The sequence below is a fragment of the Trichechus manatus genome, unplaced genomic scaffold, assembly GCF_000243295.1.
Source record: "Trichechus manatus latirostris isolate Lorelei unplaced genomic scaffold, TriManLat1.0 scaffold00015, whole genome shotgun sequence".
Taxonomy (NCBI): domain Eukaryota; kingdom Metazoa; phylum Chordata; class Mammalia; order Sirenia; family Trichechidae; genus Trichechus; species Trichechus manatus.
The window spans coordinates 24,028,508-24,047,799 of NW_004443951.1; the positions used below are offsets into that span (position 1 = coordinate 24,028,508).

General features: G+C 43.7%; 1 protein-coding gene across 1 annotated transcript in view; it reads left to right on the forward strand.

Annotated features, from left to right (window-relative positions):
* CSMD2 (CUB and Sushi multiple domains 2) overlaps nucleotides 1–19,292 on the forward strand; it is a 752,464-nt gene that overhangs the window by 523,391 nt on the left and 209,781 nt on the right. Inside the window, exons 25-27 of the mRNA XM_012554226.1 lie at nucleotides 1,665–1,880; nucleotides 3,707–3,895; nucleotides 10,233–10,402. Of these exons, the coding sequence (XP_012409680.1) occupies nucleotides 1,665–1,880; nucleotides 3,707–3,895; nucleotides 10,233–10,402 (575 nt within the window). The remainder of the gene's footprint in view (nucleotides 1–1,664; nucleotides 1,881–3,706; nucleotides 3,896–10,232; nucleotides 10,403–19,292) is intronic.

The window sequence follows — 19,292 nt, forward strand, 5'->3', positions numbered from 1 at the left end:
GGTATTTCCTGCCATGTATGTCTCAGCCCTGAGCCCTAAAATCGACCACATCTCTGTTCCTTTACACATGCCAGGCCCTTGCCTGGGATGCCCTTTCCTCTTTTCCCTGGTTAATTTCTGCACATCCTTTTAAGACCCATTAAATGTTCACTCCTTAATGAAGCCATCTGTATTAGTCAGGGTTCTCCAGATAGGAGAGAGAGAGAGAGCTGCTGTCGAGTCTGGCAAACTTACGTACAACAGAACGAAACATTCCCCAGTCCTGTGCCATCCTCACAATCACTGGCATGTTCAAGTCCGTCTTTGTAGCTGCTGTGCCAATCCACCTCACTGAGGGTCTCCCTTTCACTGATGGACCCTCTCCTTCATCAAACGTGATACCTCCTCCAGTGATTGTTCCCTCCTTATGATGTGTCCAAATCAAGCAAGTTCTGTTGGGATCCATACGTTTTCATTGGCTAATTTTCAGAAGTAGATTGCCAGACCTTTCTTCCTAGTCTGTCTTAGTCTAAGAGCTCCACTGAAACCTATCCATCATGGATGACCTTGCTGGTATTTGAAATACTGTTGGCATAGCTTCCAGCATCATAGCAACACACAAGCCTCTACAGTAATATACATATATATGTATGTATGTATGTACATACGTATACATAGAGAGTCCTGGTGACGCAGTGGTTAAGATCTTGACTGTTAACCAAAAGGTCGGCAGTTTGAATCCACCAGCCACTCCTTGGAATCCCTACAGGGCAGTTCTCCTCTATCCTATAGGGCCGCCATGAGCTACAGGTTTATATATATACATAGAGAAAGAGAGATTTTAAGAAATTGATTCATTCTATTGTGGGGGCTGTCAAGTCCAAAATCCATAGATCAGTCAGAAGACTGGAAACTCCAGCAGTCTTGAGTCCAAAATCCATAGGCCAAGAGGTGGGCTGGAAACTCCAGCCGGATACCTATGTTACAGTCTTGAAGGAAGATTCCTTATCCCGGGAAACCTCAGTTTTTGCTCTTAAGGCCTTCAACTAGTAGATGAGGCCCACCCACATTATCAAGGGTACTCTTCTGAACTTAGAGTCAACTAATTGTAACACATGAACAGAATACTTTCATAGCAACATCCAAACTAGTGTTTGACCAGACCACTGGACACCATAGCCTAACCAAGTTGACATATAAAATTAACCATCACACCACCCTACAGTTCCTGCTTTCTGCAGTAAATTGCTTTCTCTTCTGCCCTCCCTGGCATTCTGATTTATGCTCCTTATAGCATTTATCACTCTGTGTTGTAGCTATTTGTTTAATGTCTTGTCTATCCCCTTGCTCCTAGCCCAGGGTTTGGTACATATCAAGAACTCAACAAATCTGCAAATGCTTGTCGAATGAGCTAATGAATACCTATGACACATTCTCACAGACATAGCCATAAATCTCCCTTTCAGATGTTGACAACCATAAACGAGTGTCCTTTTCCCCCAGCTGAATCTATGGGCAATGGTGTATTCAAGTTCATTCGTTCAGGTTTGCCTGTTGGTATTTATCAATGCATGATGGTAGTTATTTGTAAATTTATTGGAAGTGTTCGTGCAGATCCCGCCTTGCATCTGTGCAGCTTCAGCCTTGTCACCATTGCAGACCTGACCTTTCTGGTCTCTTGACAGGGGTGTTCTTTACTTTCCACACCTTCCACCTGGAGAGTGGCCATGACTACCTCCTCATCACTGAGAACGGCAGCTTCACCCAGCCCCTGAAGCAGCTGACTGGCTCACGGCTGCCAGCTCCCATCAGCGCTGGGCTCTATGGCAACTTCACCGCCCAGGTCCGCTTCATTTCTGATTTCTCCATGTCATATGAAGGCTTCAACATCACCTTCTCAGGTAAGAGTGGGAGAGTCCCTGGGGGGAAGACATCTCAGAGGCCTCGGTCTTTACCTCTGCTGCCAGCCGTTGGTCTTCTTAGTAGATAGTTATTGATCTACTCTGCAGTCTCTGGGGCAATGACCTCAGTGCTGCAGCAAAGGATATTTGGGTTAGACACAAGGAAGAACTCCCCTACAATGGGTATAGAAGGAGTTAGCAGGTTTGTTGAGGAATCTGAAGGTATTTGGGATTTTCTCTGAATGACCTGCCTAGCTGGTTGAACTTGAGAACCTCACAAAAGTCACTCCCTGCCTTAAAAAAACAAAATTGCCATCAAGTCAATTCCAACTCATAGCAACCCTATAGGACAGAGTAAAACTGCCCCATAGTTTCTAAGGAGCGCCTGGTGGGTTTGAACTGCTGACCTTTTGGTTAGCAGCTGTAGCACTTAACCACTATGCCACCAGGGTTTCTACTCCCTGCCTTAGCAGTTCCAGATTCTTCTTTTGCTTCTACTTCTACCATTTCACAGCCTGCAATTTAAAAAACAAGAAGAAAGAAGTTTGAAATTAATATATTTGGGATATTTTAGTCTCATTTGGAGTCTTTTTAAGCATAGTAATTTTTTTTATTTTGATGAAAGTATACACAGCCAAAGATACACCATTTTAACAATTTCTACATGTATAATTCAGTGATGTTGATTACATTTCTCAAATTTTGCTACCATTCTTACTATCCTTTTCCAAATTATTCTACCATCATTGTCTTAAACTCACTGCCCTCTAAGCTTTTGGTGCCTTTGTCAATTCATCAGTGGTAATTTAATGTTAATAGATATTTATCTCTGTGTTTAGGAATCCTGAAAAGTAAGTCCTTTTACGTGGCATTCAGGGAGAAAAGAGAACTAGTACCAAGTTTCCTGGCCGCTCTTGTCCCATTGTGCCCCAGGGTCCCGCCTTCTCAGCCAGGAACACAGATATCAGATGGATTCCTCCTGGGATGGGCAAGAGGTACCTAGCCTTTAGGAACCGGGCCCACACTGGCCTTTCAGCAGCAGAAGCCACCTGCCGTGTGCCTGGCATGGCTGCCAGGGCTGGCCTGGCCAATGGGACATATGCAGCCAGTATATCACATCCCATCTGAGAGAGACCCTCCTTCTCCTCACCACAGAGCCCCTGGGGCACTGTCCCCGAATGAGAAAGATGCCCTTGGGGGTGAAGGGGATAGTCACTTCTAGGCTCACTAGAGGTACCACGTTCGTACCTTGCCCATAAACACCACCTCATTGGGCTCGTCATCTGACCCAAGTGCCAGCATTATGGAGACATAGCTTTGAGTGACACGCTTGAATTTTCTTTCTCAGTGTAAGTTGCCCTAGACGGGGTCATATATCCCGACCCTCTTGTACAGGGATGATTGGATTTGTCTGGTTCAGTGCCGAGAAAGAGTCAGGAGAGTCTGAGAGCCCTGACGCTTGGGGTAAAAATGGAGATGAAGGGACAGAGGAGGGAAGGGTCATATCATGAGGAGCTTCATCAATACCCTCGGGAAGCATGCATCCAGAAATGCAATGCCCCTAACCCACTGCTCACAGTAGTGAAGGATCCTGACCACACAAAGATGATGTGGCCTCTTCCTCCAACTTACTCTCTGCGCCTATTCCTCTTGGGCTCTCTCTCCTTTTCTCTTTACCTTTTGTGGATCAGTGTGTGCGTACTCCCTCTGTCTTTCTGTATGTCTGGCTCGTTTCTCCCTGGCACTTTGGTCTGTATGTCCCCATCTTCTCTCTCTGGGTCTTCCCACTCATGTCTCTGACTCTGACTCTTCGGCTGCCTTTCCAGAGTATGACTTGGAGCCCTGTGAGGAGCCCGAGGTCCCAGCCTACAGCATCCGGAAGGGCTTGCAGTTTGGCGTGGGTGACACCTTGACCTTCTCCTGCTTCCCCGGGTACCGCCTGGAGGGCACCGCCCGCATCATGTGCCTGGGGGGCAGACGGCGCCTGTGGAGCTCGCCTCTGCCAAGGTGTGTTGGTAGGTGGTCACGTGCTTTCATTTTGCTTCACTAATGGGGTGGGCAAAGCTTTAGTCAATTGCTATGGCGTAGAGGAGAGCACACAGGCTGAGAGTCCGACAGGCCTGGGTTTGAGGACTGACTGACCACACGCTTACCTGTAGTGGGGCCTTGAGCAGGTCACTTAACCTCCTTTTGCTCCAGCCTCCTTATCTGTAAAACAGGGATGGCGATAGCATGCTTTGTGGGGCTTTTCCATAGACTGAACATACGTTTGCAGAGTGGGCCTTTGCAAAGTAGGCATTCAAATGACATTGACTTCAGTACTCTCATATCCCCACCCTTAATACATAGACTCATGACTTAAAGATGCCTCTTGCAGAGAAGTCTAGATGAGTACTGGGTGGACCTATAAGTAGGAGGTATGACCTTTGCCCAGGGGGAGTCCCAGTGTGGTGGAGCAGATGAGTGCTAGCCCTTGGAGAAAACCTAGGAAGACTTCTCCCACTCAGCTGGGAAAAAGAGGGGAGCATAGTTGGGTTCATTTCTAGAGCACCTATTACATATCAGAGCCCTGGTGGTGCAGTGGTTAAGAGCTCGGCTGCTAACAAAAAGGGCAGCAGTTCAAATCCACCAGCCACTCCTTGGAAACCCTGTGGGGCAATTTTACTCTGTCCTGTAGGGTCACTGTGAGTTTGCTATGAGTTGGAATTGACTCGATGGCGATGGATTTTATTACATATCAGACACTGCTCTGGGTGTTGTGGATACAAAAGTGAACAAAACAGGCCAAGTCTTCCATTCACGGTCTGACTTTCTGGTGGGGGAAGACAGGCCGTGAACACATAGGTATGTAATGTACCAGGTAGAGTTGAGCGTTACAGAGAAAAATTAAGCTAGCTTAGAGAGTACTGGGATGGGGTTGCTCATCTGTGAAGAGTGGTCAGGAAAGGCCTCTCTGATGAGGGACATTTTAGCAGAGATCTGATGGAGTCTGAGAAGCCCATCACTGGGATATCTGGGAGGAGAGGTAACAGAGCGCAAAGGCCCTGAGCCTGGAGGTGCTCAGCGTGTTGGAGGAACAGCCCAGAGGTCACGGGGACAAGGTTAGATGACCTGGTTAGGGAGGGGCTGGTTGGAGGGTAGCTCTGACCCATGATCCTCCTGCCTCTTTGCCAGAGCCCTAAGGAAGGCCATTCAGAGCTCTGGACCTATATGGTGGCCAGAGTAGGGTGATATCCCAGGGAGCTGGAGCAATTGCTGTCCCTAATTTGTAGGGTTGAAGCCTCTGCTTTCTCAATACTCCCAATGCAGAGCTCAGTCTAACATGAGTGGATTAATGGGGTGATTACCAGGCGTACTGTTAGCCGTGGAACTCATGCTTAGAGTGAAGTTCTGCACAAAAACCTAATACTGTATACAAAACAGGAGCACATTGCACTGACTCAAACGGGGGCCGGTGTCTCAGAGGCCCAGGTGGTCAGCCTGGCCTGAGACAACTCCATGGAGCCCTGGGACTCTGCAGGGGTTGAGGGTGGTGGGGGCGGGGGGCAGTTTAAACAGCTGGTGTGATGAGACGGGCCGGCTGTGCGGTCACACAGCCCAAGGCTGAGTGCCTGCTCTGCCATCGACCAGCTCTTGGATCTTCACCAAGCCACCAAACCCCCTTTAGCCTCAGCTCCGTCCTTTACAGAGAGAGGCTTCATGCCAAGGTTAGATGATGTAATTTACATAAACCACAAGGTGCCATGTCATTTTCTTGATTTTGCCAAGAACAGTTTACAATCTCAGTGAGGAAAAATTAAGACAAATAGATGTGGAATTCCACTTTCGACCAATTAAATCATACCAAGGTTTATCCATTCTCCTGTACACCATTCCCCAAAGCATCCACCCATCCTGACCTGGGTGCATGTGCACACACACACACACACACACACTCACATACACACTCACACACACTGACTCCTATACTTACATTTGTACACACTCACATACTCACACTCACGCTCGCTCATATACTCACACACACTCACACACACACACGCACAGCTCCCCCTCGTAGGCTCAATTCCTATTCTTCATAGGTTGGAGCCAAAAATGAACTGCTCGAACAGCAAATGAAGAAAGAGCCAACTTAGGTTGGCATTTTGAAGGCTGCACCCCTTTTCTCAGAGAACTTTTGTATTTGTGAGTCTTTTAGACATGCTCCATAGGGTCTTACACAAACCAAACATCCTATCAGTTCTTTTTTTGGATTGACCATTTTGAAGGGCCATCCCTCAATGTGGTTTTTAGATTATTTTTGTGGTTTTCGTAGAGAACGTTTTTCCCCCAATTCTTTTCCATTTCTATGTTATTGCTTTTTTACCAGTCCAGCTGCATGGAAGGTCCTTTCGATTCAAGGTTAAGGAGTTGTCCTGGCTTTCTTAAGATACCAGCTACTAGCAGCTCTTTTCCTCTCTGGAAAATGTCCTCAGATAAGCAGTTCTGGGGAAATTTTTTGTGAATGGGATTATCCAGGACCACGGATGCACACAGTCTTTAGGCTCTCATCTCATTGATTTTGTTACATAAACTCATTCTTTAACTTATTATTCCAATTACTGTTTATTCATGACACCTCACGATATCTTCATTATTACATTTGTATTCTGTCTCACATGTTATTAATGTCACCTGGGAATTACAATCACCTCTAATTACCACCAGCTCTGCCGCAGAGGCTCAGGCTGGAGGTACCATTGGAATGCCCACCCGGGGAAGGCTCCCAGTTGCCGTATGTACTGTAGGTGTAAATTGGATGAATTAGCTAGCCCATACAGTGTTACCAGGAGAATTCCCAGCGGAGATGGAGATGAACAGCCCTGGGCTCTAATTCATGGTGTGATGGGGGTGACATAGCCCCTGACTTCAGCGGCCCCTGAGTTTGATGTGGAAGAGACAGCCCCTGACCCCAGAGGACCCCAGTCTGCAGCAAGGGACATGGCCCTGTCCTTGGGATCCCCAGTGTGATGGAGAAGACTTAACCCTCTGCCTGAGGAGCCCCAGACTGATGGATAAGCTACAGCTCCTGACCTTAACGACACCTCTTCGGACAGGGACAACAGAAGTCACAGATGCCTTTCTGTGCATACGCCTGCTTGTTTCTCTGGAGCACTTATCTGCTTCCATCTATGCTTGTGCTTGGATTTTCAATTTCATCTGCTCGCCTCCCCTGTTACTTTGGAAACTCTCCCAGAACCAAGCACCATGTCCCTCTGCCCTCCTGAATCCACCAGGGTGCTCAGGACAGAGGCCCTGGCAGGGGGCAGGACCTGGGGATTGGCCAAAGACTGGCCACATCTGAAGCTGTCAACCCCGTTTCCATTCCATAAATGTGTCGGGCGTGTGGGAAAGATAAGAGGGTCATTCTGGAACCTGGGACAGAGAAGAAGCATGTAGCTGCTGTGCAGGAAGCCAGGGCAGAGAAGGGGCTCCAAAAATATGCCCAAGCCCATGTTTAAGGGAAGCCCGCTTGGTCAGAAACTAGGTAGAGGACAAGAGGCATCGGGAATGGTAGGAGTTCTGTGAACTTTGGACAGCTAACGCATGCCTCCCAATAAGCTTCTCTGGCTTTCTGCCAGTCCCAGAGCATGGGTAGTTAAGGCTCCAGATGGAAGCAGGTTAAGCCACATAAATTCACCTGGGACAGATGGGGAGAAAGAATAGGAATAACACTTGTTAAGTGCCTACTATGTGCCAACCACTGAACCACCTACATTACACATAAAATCCTGTTCATTTAATCTCTGTAGTCTTATGAGGATGCCATATTGTCCAGATGATGGCAGATGAAGAGACCAAAGCTCAGAGAGTTGATATAACTTGTCTGACTCTGAAGTCCATGCTTATTTTGCTGCACTACATGCCTCTCCCAGCGATGATGGAGAGATCCTTCAAGGGTTGTCCATGTGATGGGACTGAGTACTAAATGTCTAAATGTGTATTGCCCTCAGTCACACACACCCCCAACCAAAAACCCTCTTCTCAGAGGCTTCACCCCCAAAATTTATACACTGTAGAAACGTATCTACCTAAATCATCAGCTGACACTGCCCCTTGGGTGCCTGTCCCCCACTGTCCCTTTAGTTTTATAACCCAGCCGAGCACATTCATCGTGAATATTTGGTCACTTTGCAAACGGGCTGAGTTTAAAATATCACAATACTAGATTTCTTCTTCAAGACAAATGATGGCTTACATAAAGTCTTAGGCAACTGAAGCTGGTCCTGAACTAGATAGATCTCAGGGCACATCTAAAAAATAGGGACTTGGTGGTGGGACATAGTCACTGTCTTCAAATACACTCTCGGCTGAGGGTAATTAGGGTTGAATATGTGGTCAAAGCAATGTCCTCTTGGTTGACTTCATTGTCCTTCCAACCAGAATGAGGACACTGAGAGATGGTTTGGAGAAAGCAGAATTCCTACCATCAACCTCAAAGATTCAGGACACACTCCAAACTCCCCATATGTCCAGACAAATAATGGGCTCACCATCTGGACTTGTATTTAAATCCTTCCGGAACCTAATTATTTTTAGGACTGTACATCTTCTGAGGTCAGTGTACTCCATATTCATTCATTCATTTTTTTAGCAAATATTTATTTTATGGACAATCTGGGCTAAGCCTTGGAGATTCACTGATGAATAAAGAATGGCCCCAGCCCTCAAGTAGCTCACAATTTGGGTGAGGGATAGATGCAAGTGACAAGCAATCATGGAACAATGTGGTAGGTGCTGTGATGCAGGGAGGCTCAAGGAGCTTTTAGAATGCAAGGAGAGACTTCATAAGTATTTAAGACCCTAGAGATCCAACTGCAGGCCTCATTTTCTATAACACTTATGCTACCACTGAGCTTCCTCCCCACTCATCTGCTGATGCCTGCCCTGTGCCAGACACTGAGGGGGTGCTTGGGATATAGAGATATGACCAAGTCCCAAAGGACCCACAGTGTAGTGGAGGAGCTAGAAATATTAACAAAGAATTCAAGTAAAATGTGATAAATGCTATAAATAAAGGTGTATAGACGTTCTGTGGGAACGATGGGGAAAGAATAACTAATTTTGTAGGAGGAGAAACAGACTTTTCGAGAAGAGGGAGTGAGTTCATTACCTGTTGAATGAAACAAGTCTTCAATACCTCTATGCTAAAACTTGCTTCTAACCCTGGTGGGAGGGAAGAAGACAGTGGCTATTCTTACCTTCCATGCAGGAGGCCTGGGTTAGATTCCCAGCAAGTGCACCTCAAGTGAAGCCACAAGCCATCTGTCAGCGGAGACTTGAATGTTGCTATGATGTTTCCAGGCTAAGACAGACTAGGAAGAAAGGCCCGGAAATCTACTTCTGAAAATCAGCCAAGGAAACCCCTATGGATCATAATATCGGATCCCGTTATGCATGAGGTCACCATGAGTCAGGGGCCAACTGAATGACAGCTAACAAGCAGCCTTAAAAAACAAAAAAAAAAACCCATGGCTGTCAAGTCAATTCCAACTCATAGCAACCCTACAGGACAAAGTGAAACTACCCCCATAGAATTTCCAAGGAGCAACTGGTGAGTTTGAACTGCTGACCTTTTTGGTTAGCAGCTGAATGTTTAACCACTGCACCATCAGGGCTCCAACAAGAAGCCTTGGGAGCCCTTAATTCAAGGACCACAGAGTTTGAGATCTCAGCCCCACCTCTTCATGAATTAAGAGACTTGATCTAAACTGCTAAGCCCCACATTCTTTATCCTTAACACAGAGATGATAATAATACCTAGCCTGTGGGGCTGGTTATTGTGACAAATAACTGAAGAGACACTTGTAAAGTGTTTATCATGGTGTTTTGCATAGAAAGGCTCAGAAGATGCTAGTGATTATTATTCGATATTGTCCCCTGCTTAGTTTCTATCCTCTGATACTGAAAAGACTTCATCTCTCCTCACTTGGCCGGCCCCCTGTTCCTCTCGCATCCTCCTCCGTCACCTCAGTTGCTATGACACTATACAAATAGGTGTGGGAAGTGGCTGCTTTTACTGTGAAAGTAAAGGGTGCCTGGGAGGTTCGTTTTTATTTCTGCAGAATAGAGACAGACAGACAGACGGAAGGAGACAGATAAGAAACCAGGCAGCAGTTCGGGTGGCAGGTATTTTGAAAGCTTGATAGGCAGTCTTACAGACAGGCAGACAAATGGGCAGGTAAAGAGGCATTTTGGCAGGTAGGCAGGTGAACAGTTGCCATCTTTGTAAGGTCGTCCGGAGCTGTGAGTTCTGTTTCCCGCATGCAGTGGATGGGGGTTAATCTGTGATTATTGTGGTTCTCTTTCCAGCTGAGTGTGGGAGTTCAGTCACGGGCACTCAGGGTACTTTGCTGTCTCCCAACTTCCCTGTGAACTACAATAACAACCACGAATGCATCTACTCCATCCAGACCCAGCCAGGGAAGGGAATTCAGCTTAAAGCCAAGGCATTTGAACTCTCTGAAGGAGATGTCCTCAAGGTAAAGTGGATAGATTTCACAGAGTGTGTATGTACAGTGTGCAAACGTGTGGTCAGCCCTCACCTGTTAACTCTGGGAATTATCTACGGACTTGCTCCCTCCGTCCTGAGTCCCAGGATATTATCCTCACTCCTCTGGGAGAAAATGAAGACCTAAAAGAGAAGGATCCGTGAGTGTCTAAAAATGTGGCTTTATGTTTTCTCAAGGGGTGACTGCACTTAAATGCATGTATGATTGAGTATGTGTGGACTGCGTTATAAGAAACAATACTAAATTCAGTTGGAATGGCCAGTGGATCAAGTTTTCCACTGTAAACCTTGATCATCAACACGGATAATGACGAGCTAATAGAATGTGTGTGTGCGTGTATAGATATGTATTTGTGGATATAGATGCTTTGCTGTGTATGTTCCCACAGGTGTGTGAATCTGTGTCTATGTATTTATTTGGGTTTGATGATCTGTGTCTTATCACATACTTGTCTCAGTGTATTTTGTACATGTGCACTTGTGCATCTTTTGAGCACACATTTCGATAGAATAGTAGGCTATTGCAGTAACCTCAACGTGCAGTGGTGATGGCCTATGTATGGTAGTGGGGTTCAAGAAAGTGGATTCAAGATACACCTAAGAGAAAGAAATGCTAGGACTTGGATTTGAGGTGACAGAGAAAGAGTTGTTAAGACACTGAGCATATATGTGTCTTACGTTTCTTTGCGTAGGTGTCATTAAGTGGGCTTCTCCAATAAAGATCAAAGAGTTGACTTTGAAGACTTTATTAAAGAGCTCTCTTATTAAAATGGATTATAAGGAAAATCTCATACAGAGTGTGACCATTTTCATCCTAGGCCAAGGAACTTTATTTTAGCTTATTCTAAATATAGTTGTATTCCCTGTAGCCAGCTAAGTTCTGACATTAGAAAAAGTTGAAACAACCAGAGGTCACTATGCTGGAAAATCCAAAGAGAAAGCATTACATTCTTCATCCTTTAGTATTCTGTCCATGTGTGGTGAAGTGCTTAGTGTTGTCATTCTTACGCACAGATGATACTCTTGACCCAACCTCTGGGACATGTGTTCTCAGGGGTGTGTGTGTGTGTGTGTGTGTGTGTGTGTGTGTGTGTGTGTGTGTGCATGCGTGTGTGCACATGTGTGCGTATGTATGTGTGCATGAGTGTGTGTTTGGAAGGTATTTTTCACTCTTCCCTAACCTTTTTGAACCCAAGAGGAGGCACTCGTGAGATGGCCACCTGGGACTGGGTGTGCATGAAATAGGACAGAACAATCTCAGTGGAGCTCAGGGCCCTATCATTGGCTTCTTAAACTCTGCTTTCAATGTTCAAGTTCCCCATACACGCAAAAAAGTATGCGTCTCCCTGTGAGCGAGCATGAGACCAGGGCTTTATACCCTTCCTGGCACCATGTCTTCAGTCATCCCCCTCACCCTTCAGTGCTCTCCACCCATTTGTTCGTCATGAACAGTAGAATCTCAGAGGACACAACCAGGGACAGCAGGGCCAGATGACTTACTCTGTAGTGGTCCAGATGGAAGGGATGCGAGCTGGGCAATGAAGAGGCCTTCTTGGATGCAGAGGGCTATTGTTAGCCCTGCAGAAAAAAGCATCTTTGTGGCATGTTACCATTTTCATGTTTTGAAGGAAGTATGAGCAGCCACCCTGTGCATGCAGCTGATAGGACCAGCAGAAATGGCTCCTAGGTTGCTGGGGGTCACATGGTGTATGGCCAGTGCTAGAGCATCTTCACTGGGGTAGTCTAGATTCAGAGTAGCACCTAAGACAGAGACAACTGCACTGTCAGGATGCTGGCCTCAGGATCAGGTGAGAAGATTAATAGACAGATAGAAGAAAGGCTTTCCAAGGCTGGATAAGAAGGGAGGGACACAAGGCATAAAACCCAAGTCAGAGGTCAGGGAGGGCTCAGGCATGATGCAAGACTCCAGGTAATCCTGCAGAGTTAGGGGGCAGAGGGATGCTGAATTCTATGTTTCTTAGGCAGACTTCAGACTTTTTCTCTGCCGCCACCTACCCAGCTGGCCCTGCAACCCAGCAGGTAAAGGGCGCTAGCTTTCCAATATTGCGCTAAGCCTTCTAGGCCAAGGGCATCCTCCTCCTGTGTCTAAGTCTCTTTAGTACACTCCTCAGATGGTTGGGCTGTGGCTTCTGACCTAGCTGAAGGGCCATTCAAGGGCCCCTTCTATAGAACTGGCCCTGAGGAAGGGAGGGGAAGGCACATGGGAGATCAGGGTGGTATCATGGATCCTCTTCTTCTTCCAAGCTCGTCTCCTCAGGACCCCTTGCTCTAGGACACAAATAGATACCAGAACTGTTTCAGAACTAAAAGAAACTCACAGCTATAGTTTCCCAAGTGGGATTCAGAGCTGCCCCACAACCACAGTCAGCTGCAGCTATTGAACATGACATTCTTGTCTACCTTGACAGGAATATGTGCAAAAGGAAACTAGGGATCCGAGTCACCTCCAAATCCATCTTGCCTGGCCCTAGTGTAATGGACTCACCTGCCAGAATGCTGGTGTACTCCTAATGCTGAGGACTTGCCTGCCCCTCCAAAGAAGTGCAGATGCCCACCTGAACTCCTGACCTAGGAGGCCTCCACCTCCTCCACACCTTACATGTCTCCCAAGATACAGTATTTCATGTGTCCGACGAACCCTCCCAACCTGTGTTGTTATTCTTAGTTGTTGTTGAGTCAGCTCCAACTCATGGCAACCTTGTATATAATAGAACAAAACATTGCCCAGTCCTGTGCCATCTTCATGATCGTTGGTATGTTTGAGTCCATTGTTGTGGTCATTATGTCAATCTGTCTCATTTTCGCTGACCCTCAACTTTATCAAACATGATGTCCTTTTCTAGCGATTGCTCTTTCCTGATGATGTGTCCAGCGTAAGCGAGTCAAAGTCTTGCCATCCTCTCTTCGAAGGAACGTTTTGGTTATATTCTTCTAAAACTGATTTTTTCATTCTTCTGACAGTCCATGGTATATTCAGTATTCTTCAGCAGTACCACAGTTCAAACATACCAACCTTCTATATAGTCCTGTATTTATGACCCATGAAATTTGCCTGTCTTTATGCATTTGTGACCCCATGCCTGTTCTTACCCTGTTCCTTACCCTTAACAACTGTTAATTTCTTTAACCTTACTCCCCCTCACCCCACCTTGTATCCCAGAACCACCCAACTCCTTTTGTTCTGGTCCCCGCTAGGTATCCCTTGCTGCTACCCTGCCATTGGCAAGACAGGAAGGGCCTTTAAATGCGATAGTATTGAAAGGCAACTTCCTGCTTAAGATGGCAAATAAAGCATCTGCATATAGCTACATCCTCTTTAGATTCCCACAGTAATGACTAAAAGGAATATAAAAACAGGGAAATGTGGTCTCAGCACTGAAAATTAGGGAAGGGTACCTTTCACGTACAACTTAAAGGAATTTCTAACAAGTGGAACACCCCAGAAAGACTCCAGATTGAGAAAGGAGCTAATCAAACCACAGTTGACATAAATGAAGTGAAATCCTGCCTATACATTAAGTGGTAGAAACCTTAAGAAAAAAACGCACCTAAGACAACCTAGCTCAGAGGAGCAGAACCTAGGGTCCATTGGCAGGGACCAAACTTCAATCCTACCAGCCTTTCTGGAAGTGCTAGGTCTACAGCCATGATTACCTCTTGACATGACATTCTGGCTTTCACTTGGCTTTTGTTGGCAAGCCAGGTAAAGCAGGGCACTGCCATGGCTCATGCCTAACAAGAGTAGTCTTGCTCATTGGAGAAAAGGCTGCACAATGATGCACACACACACACACACACACACACACACACACGCACACACACACGCATACACACACACTTTCTTTAGCACTGAGGAGATACTCTCCTTCTATGGCTTCTTTTGGCTTAGCTCTTCTGCTCCCTGACAGACTACTGGATGTTTCCATTCTCCCTCTGTAATGGTGTGTCAACAAGAAAAATAGCTGGGTATGTGAAAATATTCAGTAGACCAGAAGAAGGGGAACTATTGGACGAATCAGAGCTAATTATCCTCCTGTAAGCAACAAAGAAAAAAATTCAAAGCTCCTAGTTTGTATTCTTAACAGGATTTGAGAGAATATTATATTTATGATACAAAAATAAGCAATAATGAAAACAGAGCAATATGAGATGAGGAGAGATTGAATAGAGATGAAAAACATGATCACCCAATTAAAAATGGAATGGAGGCAATGAAGGGAAGATGGTAAACCACGGAAAAATGAATTCAGTTTATTACAAGATAAATTTGAGACCTTCTCCCACATTTCATAAGGGAAGGAAAAGATGATTCTTTTATATTAATAAAATGTGGAATCAATCCACAGTAAAACTTTCCATGCTAAATAACATAGCAGGAATAAAATAAAAACTGCTAGAAACATTAAAAAATTAATAAAGTTACAGTCATCATGGAAGATTTTAATATACCTCTGTTAGTCTCTGGCAGATCACCTAGGTTAAAAATAAATAAGAGCTTAGGTAGCTTGAATGATACAACAGAATAGATCCAAAGTAAGTAGGAGAAAGATATTTTTAAAGATAAAAGCAGACAGGCGTAGGAAGGAGGGGTAAGGAGGAATCATTGCTTAGGGGGCACTGAGTTGCTATTAAGGGAAACGGAAAAATTTGGAAATGGATAATGGTGATGATTACATAACACGGCGAATATAAATAATGTCACTGAATGTACGTGAAAAGAAGTGTTGAAATGGCAAATGTTTTATGTATACATATATATGTATATATTTACCACAATTTAAAAAAAGATAAAAGCAGAAATGACTGAAAAAAATAAAACTAAAAAACAATAGCAACCATCAACAAAACCAAAAGCTGGTTCTTTGAAAAATAGCTAATAAAATAGACTAATCTGACAGAACTGATCAACAAATAAAGAAGCCAGAAATACGTAATACTAGAAATGAAAATAATTATAAATATATGAGGTATTATAAAAACAAGAAAATATTTAGGAGCAACTATAAGACAAGATATTTGGAAGCTTTGATGAAATGGAAAATTTTTATTTAAAAAAAATATTAAAATCAAGAAAAAATAGAAAATATGAATGGATTAATTACCATTCAAAAACTGGAATTCCTTCATATCCTTCTCAAAGGCCCCAGGCCCAGAATATTTTGCAAGTAAACTTTAACAAAACTTCAAGAAACAATCCCTGCAATAATCAAACTGTTTCAGAAAAAAGAAAAATAAGGATCCGCAACCCAATGAACTGTTTTTAAACGAGGCAAGTAGAAACACTGATATCAAACTGCGTAAGGGCAGTATAAGAACAGAAACTATGAGATCAATCTCACTTACCATCTTAGATCTAAAATTCCTAAATAAAATATCACATTGAAATCAGCTGTGTATTAAAACAAAACTGACCAATAGAATTTACTCCGGGAATATGAGAAGTCAACATTAGAAGAACTCGTTGTTGTTGTTAGCTGCTATTGAGTCGGTTCAAACTCATAGCGACTCTATGTACAACAGAGCGAAACACTGCCCAATCCTGTGTCATCTTCACAGTTGTTGCTGTGTTAGAGCTCATTGTCAGAGCCACTGTGTCAATCCATCTCATTGAGGGTCTTCCTCTTTTTCACTGAGCCTCTACTTCACCAAGCATGAAGTCCTTCTCCAGGGACTGGTCCCTCCTGCTAACATATCCAAAGTACTTGAGACGAAGTCTCGCCATCCTCGCTTCTAAGGAGCATTCTGGCTGTACTTCTTCTAAGACAATTTGTTCATTCTTCTGGCAGTCCATGGTATATTTAATATTCTTTGCCAACACCATAATTCAAAGGCATCGATTCTTCTTCAGTCAAGCTCATAATGTTATTTATTAGGTAAGCCATATGAAATTGCCATTTTTGTAGGCCAAAACTGGCTGAATATTGGCAATTTCATGTGGTTCAATGTAAAATCCTATAAACAGATTGGAAGAGAAAAAACACATGATCCTACCATCACACACCAAAACATCAGTGATAGAACTCAATACCCATCCATGATTTTTTTAAATACCTCCTGTAACTCTGAATAAAATATAACTTTCTTAATCTGACTAAAGGTTTCTCCCAAACACCTACATCAAACGTTATACTGTACTTACTGGCAAAACTTCGTAAGGATTCCCAATAAAGCCTGGAACAAGACCTGTATGTCTACTATCACCAATAGTATGCAATATCGTACTGAAGATCCAACCCATTACAGCTGTATCAAAAAGAGAAAAAAGAAAGTTTAAAAATTGAAAAGGAAAACAGAAAATTGTCTCTAAATAAAATTAAGTACTTTTATTCAGAAAGTACATAAGAATCAACTGGTCAACTATCAGAACCAATAAGGTCAATAAGCAAGGCTACTGGTGTTTCTATAACCAATTAAAACATGTAATCGAAAAAAAAAAAACCTAATTCGTAACAGAAATAAAAACTATGAGACACATAGGAATGAATCTGACAAAAATGTGCATGACCTTTTCTGAGAAAATTATAAAATTTTATTTTGAAGGACATAAAGCTAAAATAAATGTAGGGAGATTTCAAGCTCGTGGATTAACAAAGGACATGGAAAGCAATTCACAGGAAACTAAAGCAGAATTGTTGATAAACGTACACAAAGATGCTCAACCTGAATGTTAATCAAGCAAATGCGAATTAAAACAAGATACCAAATCATGTCCATAAAATTGGTGGGAAAGTTATAATGCCTGGAAATACCCAATGTTCATGAGGATAGAAAACTCTCATATGTTGCTATTGTTGTTGGGTGCTGTCAAGTCGATTCCAACTCATGGCAACCCTGTGTGACAGAGTAGAACTGCCCCATAGGGTTTTCTTGGCTATAATCGTTATGGAAGCAAATCTCCAGGTCTTTCTCCTGCAGAGCCACTGGGTGGGTGAGCCACTGGGTGGGTTCAAACTGCCAACCTTTGGGTTAACAGCTGAGAGCTTAACCACTGCGCCACCAGGGCTCCTGCATACGTTGCCAGGGAGAGAGTAAACAGAGCAATCTGGCAGTATCGAACAAAGGTGAAGAGGGACCTTCCCTGCAACTAGCTTCTTCATTGTAGATGGTGCGAGAACATGTGTGAAGCGAGCCTGCAGGAATGTTCACAGCACATTGTTTGTATTGTGTGTCAAAAGTATCCATTTAATACATTCATTTTGAAAGCAGCCATCTTGCTGAACTGTCTTATTAGATATAGTGGATGTGCGTAGATTCTCTTGGATTTCTCAGGGACGCATTCCCATCCCCTGTGTAAATTGATGGGAGTCCCTGAGTGGTGCAAAGGGTTAACACGCTCAGCTGCTAACCAAAAGGTTGGAGGTTCTAGTCCACCCAAGGCACCTCAGAAGAAAGACCTGGTGATCTACTTCCAAAAAAATCAGCCATTGAAAACCCTGTGGCGCACAGTTCTACTGTTACACACATGGGTTGCTAGGAGTCGGGGTCAACTCGATGGCAACTGGTTTAAACTGTTATAGAATGATAAACTGGACCATCAAAGCAGTTTTTGAAGACAAACAATGTCTGTTAGGATAGAAATGTGTACAAAAGTCCAATTCCCAATAGCAATCAAAAATATAAAAATACTCAGAAATAAATACAGAATTTTTCTGAGAGACATAAAAGACAGCTTGATTAAATGGAACCAGATACCATGTTCCTGGAGAGGAAGACTTAATATTTATATTAATGTATTTTTTTCTCTCAGTCAATCCATGTATTCAGTGTAACTCAGTCAGAATTATGCAAGAATTTTTTTTTATTATTTGGGAAAATTCTTTGCAAGTTTATCTAAAAGAATAAATGTGGGAGAATAATAAAAAACATTAAAAGAAGACTAATATTTGAAAAAATAGCGAGAATGGTTGCACAACTTGAAGAATGTAATCAGTGTCACTGAATTGTACATGTAGACACTGTGGAATTGCTGTATTTTTGTGTCCGTATTTTCACCACAATAAAAAAAAGAAAACTAATGAGAGAGAATTTGCCCTACTAAATATTTAAATATATCATAAAGCTACAGAGTCTAAAACAGTGTAGTTCAGGCACAGAAATAAACAAATAGACTAATGGAATAGAATAGAAAGTTGACAAACAAGACCGAATAGATATAATTATCTGTATAATTGCCAGGGGTGGAATCAAACAATGTATTGCATTGGGCAAATCTGCTGCAAAAGACCCCAAAGTTTGAAAAGCAAAGATGTTACGCTGATGACTAAGGTACATCCGGCTCAAGCCACAGTATTTTCAATTGCCTCATATGCATGCGAAAGCTGGACAGTGAATAAGGAAGACACAAGAAGAATTGGTGCATTTGAATTGTGGTGTTGTCAAAGAATATTGAATATACCACGGACTGCCAAAAGAACAAACAAATCTGTCTTGGAAGAAGTACAGCCAGAATGCTCCTTAGAAGAGAGGATGGCGAGACTTCGTCTCAAGTACTTTGGACATGTTAGCAGGAGGGACCAGTCCCGGAGAAGGACATCAAGCTTGGTAAAAGAGGATCAGCAAAAAAGAGGAAGAGCCTCAGTGAGATGGATTGACACAGTTGCTGCAACAATGGGGTCAAACATACCTACTATTGTGCAGGACTGGGCAACGTTTCATTCTGTTATACATGGGGTCACTATGAGTTGGAACCGACTCAACAGCACCTAACAACAACAACAACGTATGCTAAAGGTGGATTGAAAATTGATGGTGGCCAGAATAGTAACAAACAGCATTTGGTCAGATGGTTAACCAACCAGGGAGAAAAGGAAGAATTTTATCTTATACCATACACCAAAATA